This window comes from Populus euphratica, unplaced genomic scaffold (genome assembly GCF_000495115.2).
Source record: "Populus euphratica unplaced genomic scaffold, PopEup_1.0 scaffold54.1, whole genome shotgun sequence".
NCBI lineage: Eukaryota > Viridiplantae > Streptophyta > Magnoliopsida > Malpighiales > Salicaceae > Populus > Populus euphratica.
The window spans coordinates 702,268-714,885 of NW_011499910.1; the positions used below are offsets into that span (position 1 = coordinate 702,268).

General features: G+C 34.9%; 1 protein-coding gene across 4 annotated transcripts; it reads right to left on the bottom strand.

The window, feature by feature from the left end:
* Positions 1–1,613: 1,613 nt before the first annotated feature.
* Positions 1,614–12,342, bottom strand: LOC105133866 (putative lysine-specific demethylase JMJ16). 4 transcript variants are annotated; one of them, XM_011038004.1, is made up of 12 exons: positions 12,188–12,342; positions 10,621–10,931; positions 10,405–10,476; positions 9,962–10,039; positions 9,299–9,826; positions 8,912–9,136; positions 8,227–8,388; positions 7,149–7,517; positions 5,157–6,585; positions 4,947–5,050; positions 3,882–4,079; positions 1,614–2,573 (listed from the first exon to the last, which is right to left on the bottom strand). In XM_011038004.1, exons 2-12 carry the CDS (start codon positions 10,927–10,929, stop codon positions 2,244–2,246), a joined length of 3,804 nt encoding a protein of 1,267 aa, XP_011036306.1. In that variant the 5' UTR covers positions 10,930–10,931; positions 12,188–12,342; the 3' UTR covers positions 1,614–2,243. The 4 variants fall into 4 exon arrangements, with proteins under 4 accessions (XP_011036306.1, XP_011036304.1, XP_011036307.1 ...); XM_011038002.1 differs by lacking the exon at positions 12,188–12,342 and adding an exon at positions 11,905–11,991; XM_011038005.1 differs by lacking the exon at positions 12,188–12,342 and adding an exon at positions 11,892–11,966.
* Positions 12,343–12,618: the final 276 nt, after the last annotated feature.

A 12,618-nucleotide genomic window follows, 5' to 3' on the forward strand; every position in this document is an offset into this window, starting at 1 on the left:
AATACGTTAGAATTAATTAAATTTATAGAATTAAATTGTATACTAGATCTAAGATCTAAAATATACGGATAAACTAGACTAATCCCATCAACATTATGGCTCAAATTTTAAAAAAATATAAATGTATTTAAAAGCAGAGTAGGATGAACTTATTTTTTAAAAAATATATAGTCTAAAAATAATTGAATTATTAAAATAATAATAATAAAATTATCATATTTATTTCTTTTATTACATATATGGGGAACACCTAACCTCAGAAGCGGGCGTGTCCACTCAAATTCAAACCCTATATATTTAACAGCATGTTTAAATCCATGTTTGATTAATGTTATTTTTGCTTATTAGTAGGGTTTTAATAATAATAATAATAATATCATAATTTAAAAAATAATTAATAAAATAATACCCTTTTTACATGACATGTTTGTATTTTAAAATAATATATATTGTTGATGTTTACAAATTATTCTATTTCATGATTTTTTTTAAATATATATTATTTTACTGATTTAAAAAAAACATATTATTTTTTTATTAAAAAATAATTATCATGATGGATTTGTCAAAATCATCACCCAACAATAAATTCAACTAGCTTGTGTCTTTTCAAGTAAGTCCTATTTGCATTTAATGCACTAAAGTTAGAAAAAGATATTTGATGAAATCCAAAGCTAGGCCCCCCATAATTAAACAATCATGTGAATTCAATGTATGCATGCGGCGCAACGCAAAAATTAAAATTGATTGTTTTTGTGCTATAATTTTTTTTAAAGTATTTTTAAATTATTTTTATTTTAAAAAATATTAAATTGATATTTTTTAAAAAATACATCATATACCGCAATATTTAACACACAATTAATATGTAATTATCAATACATATAACATAGAAAATATAAACATGAAAATGAAAGAGAAATAGGAAAAGAAAAATGAAGGAGAATAAATGTATTTTTATCATTTTCAATGGTAAAAGATATGATTTTAATTTTTTTCTGATATATATAAAATGTATTTTTTAAATCACTAAAATATCAATTAAAAAAACCAGTAATTGTATTTGGTTAATGTTTCAAGACTAAATAAACAGATACATAAGAAATAAAAACACGTATATTTGAAGAATTTAAACAAAAATATAAAATAAGATTGATTCTAAAAGAGTTTTGGAGGGAATTTTTATTCTCTTAAAATATAAAATAAAGTATGGATAAACATGCTTTTATTATTTTTCATTTTTTTTATTCCAGAACAATAATTAAATGCTATCCAGAATATATAGAGATATTTCCCCTTTAATTCAACTATCTTATTTTTTTAAATCCCGAAATAGTAATTAATCCAGAGTACAGGATTCTTTCACTCATGGTTCGGATTTTTCATATATTTTATTCTTATCACCCTTTTTGTTTTGTGAAGTAGCATTACTCTTCTTTTTCTTTTTTGTATTTATCAGCAATTGAAAATCTAGGGTTTTTTTTGGACTCTTACAACGAGTCCCCTGTGTTAGATCATCCCATCCTTGCACTGGGCAAGGATTGGTCATGTTTCTTTTCTTCTCTTCTCTTATCCTTTCAGAGAAAAAGGGAAGAGATCCCTCGTTTGTTCAGAAACCCTTGTCTACCAGAGGCAAATCTACTCAAATCAGTAAGATTTAGGGGCAATTCTCACTCCAGTTTCTGCTAGGATCAACAGATTTTGGGGAAACATACCAGTCTTGATTCTATGTGAGCACCCCAATAACGATAATTCACTTCTATCATGAAAACTATGATAAGAAAGAATCGAAATATACAAGTATGGCCATGAATCTACAAGTGTACCAACTTTGACAGTTTCTCAATGATGAAAGTACAACCTTGTCAGTCAGCAAGAATGGTAGATCATTGTCAAGAGCTCCATAAGTAATTTGTAAGCCATCTCAGTACACTAAAAGAACTGTGTTAAGAACCAAGGAAAGAAATTCTAGAGCTGGAATGCTTCCCCAAAAGATCGTAGACGCCATGTAAAGAAATGGTTGAACAAATTTCCCAATTCTCCTCTACATCTAACCCTTCAAAGAAGACATGCAGGAGAAACTTCCTTTCTGTTAGATCATTTTCTTTTCCTCTCACTAAACAAATGAGCACAGATTGGATGAAGACGTATGGGCATCATGCGAGCTGAGAACTTGGTATTTACAGAGTCAAAAAATTACAGTGGAATTCAGTCTCAAATCCTTGGGAGACCAAATTAATGAATCATCTAGGACGACTGTGAATCTCTTCATTAAGCTGTGTTATGAGACCAGGATTAGCTGTTGGTTTATTGTCACTTAAAACACGACTCAGCAAGAACAATTCTTCTGGGCTTGCCTTCTTGAATAAACCCCCAAGTGTCGTATCAACTTCAACAGGTAAAAACTGGCTCCCAGGAACTTTTCTGTTATTTTGATCCTCAGATGTTCCCTGGGAATGTCTTGCATTGGCTTTGGATTCAGGATGTTGTGGAATATGTCCTTGCAGCCGTGAATATGGCCTGGAGTCCCAATAATCTGTACAAACTCGATTTCTATCTAATGCTTCTACAGCCTGTTTATGAGGGGGGAAAAAGGAGAGCTGAATTATATTCAACGTAAAATGATTTGCCAAAACTGAAGCTGAGGAAAAAATTCAAAATCCAGAATTTTACACGGTATGGATGTTAAGAACTAAACTGTTTTCTTACAGATCCAAAGACATCAGCTTAAGGCCAGATATGATATAACATCCAAACATAATGCGAGTCTGTAACAAGGTTTACTGGTGTTGTTGGAAAGCTACCAGAGCTCTTACCATGGGAGATATATTTTTCAGCCTTGGATAACCAAAAACTATAAATTTAAGGTATATTTGTTGTACAAACATATTAGTTGTATTTCCTTTTCTTTTCAGAAATTAAATACAGGGTTTTTGAACTGCAGTTTCACTAATTTTTAGAACCATGTTATCTTAGGACCATAAATGTTTTTTTACCATAATTACAAGACCCAGTGTAGCTCCGGCAGGTCAACCTGGTGACCCAAGACCTGGCCTGGGCTGCATAAGAGGGAAAACTCATTGCTTTTTTTTTTCTTTTTTTTTTACCAAAATAACATCATTATTTTTCTTTTAAAAAAACTGTAGAAGGTTGGGATTACCTGGGTCAACCATGCAACCCAGGCCTTGACCTAGAGCTAGGTCAACCCTCAGTTCGGCTCTCATATCTGTAGTTTTTACTAGGCAAAATAAAACCGCCTCTTGTCAATTGCAAATAGTCATCCCACCATGTGTCTATGGCAAATAGTCATCTTAACCTGTGTTTCAAATTTGGTCAATTAACACCATACTGATAAAGTATTGGTCAACTAGCCCCAATAAATTACCGTCATTAAATAGGCCCTTAGGGAAGAACGAAATTGCACCTTAAAAGAACATGATTTAATTTTCTTTTTTTTCCCTTTTTGAAAAACTTCACCCTTTATGAATTCATGCAGTTCACCATCAAGTCACCACCATTTTAGCCACCAAATTACCTTGATGGTGGCACAGAAAAGATAACAAATTTGAGGCAGCTAGAATTTTTCAGAAGAAGTTCAATTCAGCCCCTACATTTCTGAAAAGTGCAAGACGGTCCATTTCACATACCCTAATTTATGGCAGTTATTATTTGGAACAACTAGAGAAAGATTATCAATGAATGACCATACATTCTGAAACAAGGCATCTATGAAAAAAAGGAAATCAATCAATCTAGTGAGCTTCAGTTAAAATGGAAAAGGAGTAATGAACTAAATTTGAAACACAAGATAGGATGACCATTTGCCTTGTTGTAATTAAAAAAAAGGATAAAGTAAGGAAATCAGTCTGCTGTAAAAATACCTGGACAATTGCTGGTGAAGAAAACCCAAACATTTCAAAGCCATCAAGACTTCCAGGAGGTTGTAAGGGAGGAAGATTCATTCTTCCAGATTTATGCTGCTTTGTGATCTCCTGATTCACTCTCTCTCTCACCATTTCCCAGCATCTGGCTGCTGAAACATGAATAAATACCTCATTTGGGCTATGCTCCAAGGAAACCTGAAAATACCATAGCACAACAGATTAGAAGTGAAATAAGCTACAATTTTTGCTTATCTCAATGCAATAACCAATCACAATCTCAACCACCCAGGCTAGAAGTTCATTGTTCAAACTTACTGCACATAAAAAATTTCAATGGCCCAAATCTAAACCATCCGCAAGATTCAATAATCCATTGCCTAACTGAAAGACAAGTTACTAGGTTATACTTCTCTTTTTATATTTTTTTTTGCTTGGGAGATGAAGGAATTTGAGCATGGGCAATCAACTCTGAGCACCTCAACCTGGAGTAATTTCCAATTGAACCAATACTCATCTGATTCTTCAATATACTTCATTAATATCACTTTCACCCAAAGACTAGCTACAAAACCAATCATCATGAATTTGCAGGGTTATATCACAACTCTTTAGGGAGGGCTAGTGATTTCTAACTGCAAGTTAATTTCATCTCAAGACGTATTGCCCCTGCCAAAGTTAGCTATATTGTGAAATTTTACATCAGAAAACACTGGTTAAAATTCCATAACAATGATCAGTAAAATTTAGTGTATACTGTATTAGAGAAGAGCAGCAATGAGATGCATCTGACAAGTACCAAGCAGCCATCTTAAAACCCATTCTTCATGTCTTGTACTATATGTGTATGCTATCACCAAAAAGTTCTCACGAAAGCTATGTAGAAGAAACACCATCCATATTTCTTTATTTGCTTAGAATTTCAGTAAGGATCACAAGAAGTAATGAAGACCTCACAGGATATTTAAGGATAGATAAATGAGAAGTATATTTTGCAACAATCAAAATGTTGGATGACAGGTTGCTATAGTAAGAAATCTTAACCAAAGGATTATTTGGAATTACCATAAATAGAGGACTATTTCGCCCTGCATCCAGTATTTCTGAGACATAGTAACACATATTGCTTGGATCTAAAACGCTTAAGTACCTAACTCGGCTTCTAAACCCTGCATCAAATAGAACAAATACGCATAAATACAGGTCTCTTCCTATTCCTTAACAAGGCTAATCTTGAACTTTATTGCCATTGTATAAAACACATGTGCAAAGTACCTTTGGGAAAGATTGCTTGGCTGTTGCACCATGACTTCCCAGAAAGCACAACCCCAAATTCCAGAGGTTCTACATTACAATTGATCCTTCGCACTACCTTGGCAATGCGGGGACCCTTCTGGCGGTAGTACCTGTCCAAATTATTTTGCGAGGAAGATGGGCTACCAGCCATAGTTCTTGAGTTGTCTACTGAAGTTGAGGTGGCATTTGCTCCCATCTCATCCTCAATGTTAGGCTTTCCACTGCCAGATGGCTGTGGTTGCTGACTCCCAGCATTTGCCATCCTGTTATCCTTGCCGGCGTCTCTATTAGATGAGAAGTTCTGAATATTCCTACCAAAACCTGCAGTGCTTGGACCTGCAAGGCAAAAGCCATTCGGTTGATTAAATCCCAAAACCTTTCCACCATCTTGATTATAGCCATCCTTCACTTGCAAAGGACCGGATGGAGAATTGTTTTCATCAGGAAACAAACTGATATTCTTTTCACTCTTTACTGCTCTGTTGATCACAGCGAAAGTTAAGATTGAATCTTTATTGTCATTACATGACCTATCATGCGAAATTGATAGCTTCTCTGAAAGTGAGGAATGGTTTACAGAAACATTTTCTTTTGTCCTTTCTGAAATTGGCTTCAGTTCATCGCCTTCATCATCACTAAGAAGAATAATATTGTCATTACACAAAGTTGAAGGCTTCTTCCTTTCACATTTCTCTGAAGCCAGGCCTGCAGGATAGGATGGGTCTTCTTGAGACAACTGGCAAGCTAGTGTCCTTAAATTTGTAGACAAAAGACTAGAACCTTTCTGGTTTAGCTTCAAATTGTCATTTCCCTTCTCAATTACTTGAAAAGAACTATGAGATACAGATGATGCCCTTGCATCTTTTGAAGGTATATCTTCAGGTGGTTTCTTCTCTTCTTGTGTGGCGATTTGCCAACAGAACCCAGCTGAATTCATTCTGAAGTCACCAGATATTATTCTCCCTGGTGAAACTTTATGGAGATCTGCTGACGCATGTGATCTCACCTGTTCAGTTTCAGTTCTTTTTGGAGAACATGATAATTTACCTTCTTCAGCATTGTCTTTGGAAACAAAAGAAGTCAGGGCAAGTCCAAGATCCAGTCTTGCCCATCGGTACACTGCACTCAATTTTCCTTCCAAAGCCTCCACAAGGATATTTAATTCACTGATGTCATAGCGAAACAAGAAAAATTTGGCACCCGAAACACATGAACACAGCTGCTTTGCATGATTCAGGCATGCATACTTGTCTGGAGAACAATGACACCCCACTGCAGACAGGTGCAAATCAAAAAGGCAAACACTGCATTCCCTCTCACTTGAGGCATCAAAATCACTCTCCATCTTCAGTGCTGGGGAAGAATTGCAGAGAAATTGTCTCCTCACACGCTCTGTCTCCACACGTTCCTTAACAAAAAAAAAATCCAAAGTCAAGAGGGAAATAGAATAACAATGAAGTCTGCCAGTGATAACTTTCATTGCTAGCATAATGACACTTTCCAGTTTCAAACTATCATCCAGGATTTCTGGAAGGGAATATTAATAATTCAATGATAAGATACCAGCAGCACAAACCATAAAGAATAAAGAAAATAAATAGCAAAGACTGAAAAGTAGAACAGTACTCCCCAATTCATTATAAGAAATGGAAATCAAAATCATCTGCCTGTTCCACAAACAGTACACAGCCAAATTGTGTAAAAAAGTTTTACCAACAATAGAGCTGAGATGGCATCTTGAGGCTGAGTCCAAGCATCACAATCTAGATATGCAAATACCAATCTAATGACAGCATCCTAGGACTCCAATATTTTCTAATGGCATATTTGAATTACTAATTTGATCCATGGCAAGCCAAGCTAAATTTTAAATGATTTGAAACAACTGCAATGAGACAAAATAAATTTCAAACACTAGATTCCCAGTATGAAAATCAGCCAGATAGTCTCATAGAACAAATCAAAGATTACCTTAAATGCTTTTGCTAATATCCCATCTTTTCCACACATGTCTTTCCATCTTAAGTTATTCAATTTAGTACTCTTAAGTAAATTCAGTTCCCAATGTGCTCTCACTGCTTCCCTTGCTGCCCCAAGCAACAGTTTATCATGGGAAATGGAAGTCCTCCGTCTCTGCTCACAGTACAGCTCTATAGCAGTCTGTCCATGGGGCAACCAGTCAACAGGAGCTACATTCACTGCCTCCGCACAATTGAAACCGCAATTAAACCCTGAATGATATGCTCGAGGAAAGGTCAGCACAAACTCTCCAGAATTCTGAACACACCGAAAGACAGGCACTCCTTTAGATTGTAGTATGTTGGGGGAGAGCTGAGTCACCTAAAAGGCAAAAGCGAGTTCAGGGCATGTTTTTCTTGTAGATATAAGAAGAAAGCAGTAGGGTAAAAGACAGTATGTTAATAATCATTTTTATCCATGCTATCCTAAGTCCAAAAAACTCATTGGAAAAATCAAAGAACCTTCAAATAAAAGGAATATAAAATCAAAGAGAAACAAACCAGAAAGAAGTTACAGCTAGAAATCATAAGATATAGAACACCCAAAGAGGAGCCTCTGTAGCTGACACAACTGGAGGATCATTGATGGCAAAACAAAACAAAAGGCGTCCAGCATTCCATGAAATAGAGCATTTCAGTACTTAAATTCCCGTGCTTTGTTCTATATCACTTGAACTTAAATCGTATCATATGGATTACTAAGCTGAATTATGTTTAACTTCATTCTTTCAGAAGATATCCACTCTTGGAAACAAATTATCAAAGAACAATGACAGCAGATATCACATTTAGCAGATAAAAGAACCATAAAAGGAAGATCAACACAATCCTTGAAAGATTCAGAGAAATTGAGCTAACCACTGTAGTTCAAGTTTATGAATCCAGGAGGAGAAGAATTCCATAAGATATAAATGTGAATAAAGACCAGGATTTGCAGGTGAGTCAACAAATGACATGCCCAGACAAAAGCTTAAAGAGCATAATTTTACGTGCATCCAACATGGTAACACAGTATAGGAACTTTTACTCACCAGCTTATGGAGTAAATCAGGTTGTTCTTCAAATAGATCAGGTAAATACTTTCTCATGGCCTGCTCCAATTTCACGGCATCCTTCCCGGGGACACCATACCATATTTTTTGCGCGCCCCAATGCATGTAATTCAGTGAATATAGGTGATGATCTTCAACATGCTGTTCTCAATTATGTGAAAGAAAAAGGAATGAGAAAAATAAGTAATTAGGCTCCAAAATAAATGCATGACTATGGCTCTACGCCTGGTTATAGAACAAATTAAGAACTGTTCATAAAATATTGAAAAATGAAAGTTGTTAGCCATAAAATTGAACTAACTATCCATCACTGGAGATGAAGAGTTCAAGGCTTGGTTATGGCTTTCTTATATCATTTGGCATGAAAAAAAATCATAACTCGGTTTATCCAAAATCCTAAAACTACTCGCCTCTCAATCATATTGCATATTAATTTATTCCAGGAGCAGTAAAGAGGCTATCCACGCCAAACCTAGTATAAAAGTGCATGCATGCACAAGCATATAGCACATACTAATACAAGCCACAAACAAAAAGTACACTCCAAACACATTCATCAAGAAACATAACAGCACAATATATTTGTTGATTTATGATTATTTGTTTATGTTGGACTGGAGCTAAGCATTTTGTCTATCTAAAAATAGTAGACTCAAGGTCTTACCCAACAGAAGGAGGAGAAGCACATCCCTATATACAGCCATGGCACCAAAACACCAGATATATCGCCACTTTCAAAGGAAAGAACAGATCCAGGAAGCCTCGGAAAGTTATTCAAGTTCCAGCCTGATTTTGTATAACGATCATTTGTAGCAGAACCAACTTCACTGGATGTTTTTGGAAATCCACTGCCAAAAACCCCTGTTTCCAGATCAGCTCCATATAGGACCTACAAAAGCCAACACAAATATAAGGACTCTAGTTCACTCTGTAATTCAGGTTGCAAACAAGGGAGAAAACTGGGACTGCAAAGAAAAGCAACATGATTAAGTAAATTATTTAACAAAAAGAAATTGAACATTCATATAGCACATCTACTCGCGAAACACACCTCAATTTCTTCAGTTGCTTTCTCTACAATTCGCCAATATTCACCCTCAATATTATCCAATGTTGGTTCGCAGTTCTCCTGAAGCATTGTCATGCTGCCACCTTTATTAATAGTATTCTCATCCTTCCTGAAGTACTGGGCCATGAAATCATCAGCATATTTCTGAAATTTATCCAAAGTAAACAGAGGACCGGGTTCAAACCCAAAACTCTCAGCTTCACAAAGACCAGTATCATTAGACCTTGAGATACTTCCAATATCTGCCCCACAATCTATTGCCATCCTCATGCATCTTCTCCTCTTCTTCCTGGTATGGTTAGAAATCGTTGACATCTTTCTCATAGAATCCCGGTTCTGCAGTTTGTCAACCCTCTGGACACGAGTTGCAAACGTAGAGCCCTCCCAAATAGTTTTTTCCTTAAGGGGACAGGGAGGTTTCCAAGAAGGAGGAGGAACAATGCGACAGATTCCATATTGTTCAGCTTTAGGCCGTATACTAGCAATATATTTCAATGTATCTTCAAACTCCTGGAAAAAAGATTACATACAAATTCAGAGGTCTTTACATGGAATACACTTTAATACATCACAAACAAGGATGTGGAGATTTTTTGTTGTTGTTGAAATTCAGACAAACAAAATATAACAAGCAACATTGCAGACCTCTTCAGTTGGGTAGAATACAGGAGCATCCTCAATGTCAGGCTTGCGAGAATATTCTGGTCGCCATCTTGCACTGACCTGTACCAGACATTCAATTATCAACCAAATAACATTGGAACAGAGGATAAAAGACACAAAGGAGTATATCAAAATACAATGCCAGATACACAGTTCCAATCCTCTAGGACACTTGCAACCAGTGAACACAGGAAGCTACATCATAGTACAAACCCTACCCACCCTTTAGTAGTGGAGCCAAATATGTGGTACAGTGCCAATCATTACATTCAAAATGAAATGTCTGTGGATCTATGTGATGATGGCTGTCTAGACAATAACATGGGTTAAAAAATGTTATAGAGGAATGGAGCTAATTGAACCAGACTGCATGAAAGGCTAATCCAAGCATGCAGGAAACAAAAAAGAAGAAGAAATAAATAAACCTTTTGGCAATTACTGCATTGTGGACATCCACGGAGCACTCCCTTGGGAAGTTGAGACCTCGAGGAGAGATTCTGCAATATAAATGGATTATAAGGCATCCAAAGTTGACATATAGGACTTGCACGTGAAAACAGAGATTCAGAAGCTGGATCTGTATAACTTTGCACATCATTTCAAATTCAAAGATAATGATGGCAATGATACTACGAACTAACTTGATTAAGCTTCGCAGAATCAGACTCATCCTCTGAACAACCATCCAAATGTCCATACTTTATCCAGGGTCTACGCCGGAGGGACCTTGTAACTTTTGCTTCATCCTCAAACCCCGTCTCCATCTTGACCGGCAATGATTCAGAAGCGCTCACAGTGGCTGAACAACTGACTACATTACTTTCTTGTTTTTCACCATCTTGCACCCTGTTCAAGTTGAAAGCTGCAAATGACTCAAAACCAGGTGGAACTGATGGGATATCATCATTCTCCTCCTTAACACGAACTCCAAAGAGTTCAGTTCCCATCATTACTGTAAACAAAAATAAAATCAACACTATTAATAACAAACCATGTTATGGACAGCCAACAACCAAAGAGTCCAATTTGACAATAGCCTAATTTCATAGCATTAAATTGTCCCATTAGCCAGAAAAAGATTCATTATAGTATCTTGTTAAAAAAACATCATGCAATTCATGTTATCGGTGATCCTTTCCATTCAAACACCTAACTTACATTCTCAAAGGCATGTATCAAACGCTATCCAAAACCTCAATCACAAAATCATAATCTCTCAAACTTAATCGACATGATCCAATTCATATTTCTCGGCAATCATATCATTCGCTCTAAGTATTGAATACCTTAAACATAGAACCCTAAATTTCGACTTCTCAATTCCACTTCAAAAACCATCATAACATGATCAAATTAGAATTTTTTTAAATAAAAAAAACCCTAAATCACAATTTACTGTAAGAAAATATGTAATACAAAATCCATAAAATCATTAATAAAATTCAAACTAAATAACCGTCACAAAAATTACGAAAAAAAAAATTCCTGAAATACTCAATTCAAGCAAAAAAAAAAAAAGTAAAAAATAAATAAGATAATAAAAAAAAAAAATCAAGTCAGGGTAAAAAATAAATAAGATAATAAAAAAAAAATCAAGTCAGGGCTTACATGTTCCTGATCCAGAATCTGTAATTCCCAATTCAGTCAAAGCAGCTGAAAACTCCACACACGCTACAGCCGAGTTTCGAAACCGAAAGTCAAAATCATTTTAAGAAAAAGGAAAAAAAACTTAACTTGAAAAAAGAAGAAGCAGAAAATCACAAACTGATTTTTAACAACAGATCTAACCCTAGCCCTAAACCCTAAAAAACGATGAAATAAAAGCAAGTCACACGTTTTTATTTTATTTTTTCGTGTTTTAATCAGCAGGAATTTATTAATTATTAAATGGGTATGCAGATCAAAAAATTACAAGCAAGACCCACCACACAAACACGCCTTCGGCCCTTCTTTCAGGTTTCAGTTTCAAGGAAGGCTTAGATCGATCCATCCATCAAAACAAAATTAATATGTTTTAAAAAAAGTACAAAAATCAAGTATTAATTGAAGTAGCAAGTGTGGATAAGGGTAAATACGGAAGATAATTTTTCTATTTTTTGGCTTATGTAAAAAAATTTCTAAAAAAATAAATAAAAACATGCATTTGAAGATTCAATAAACCTAACACAAGAACAAGAATTCTACGTGTTGAAGAAAGAAATTGGGTACCTTTTTTTTAATTATTTTTTTGAAGCTTTATGTGCTTTAATGATGATCAAGAGGGTGTTGTTTTCATCATGGGCTAGTTAAGTGTAATTTTAAGATTTTTATATATTTTTTTAATTTAAATCTCAAAAGCACAAGGGATCTAGCAATAAAAATAAATGTTAAGTGTAATTTTAAGATTTTTATATATATATTTTTTAATTTAAATCTAAAAAGCACAAGGGATCTAGCAATAAAAATAAATGTGTGTTTGGTGGGCAAATGAAATTAGATTTAGATGATACTGGATAGGATAGGACTGCTCTACGGGTGTTCGTTTCGTAATGCGGTGAGGTGTAAATAGTAAAAAAATTGTGTTTTGTTTTAATCCTGGTTTTGAAAATTCTTAGTTAATTAATATATATTATAATTATTTTACATCTATTTTAATTTTT

Coding starts and splice junctions, on each gene's coding strand:
- LOC105133866 (XM_011038004.1), bottom strand. CDS start 10,929: ATGATGGGAACTGAACTCTTTGGAGTTCGTGTTAAGGAGGAGAATGAT. Junction 7,518..8,226: donor CTGATTTACTCCATAAGCTG/GTGAGTAAAAGT, acceptor TTTGCCTTTTAG/GTGACTCAGCTCTCCCCCAA. Junction 2,574..3,881: donor CTTCACCAGCAATTGTCCAG/GTATTTTTACAG, acceptor CCTCATAAACAG/GCTGTAGAAGCATTAGATAG.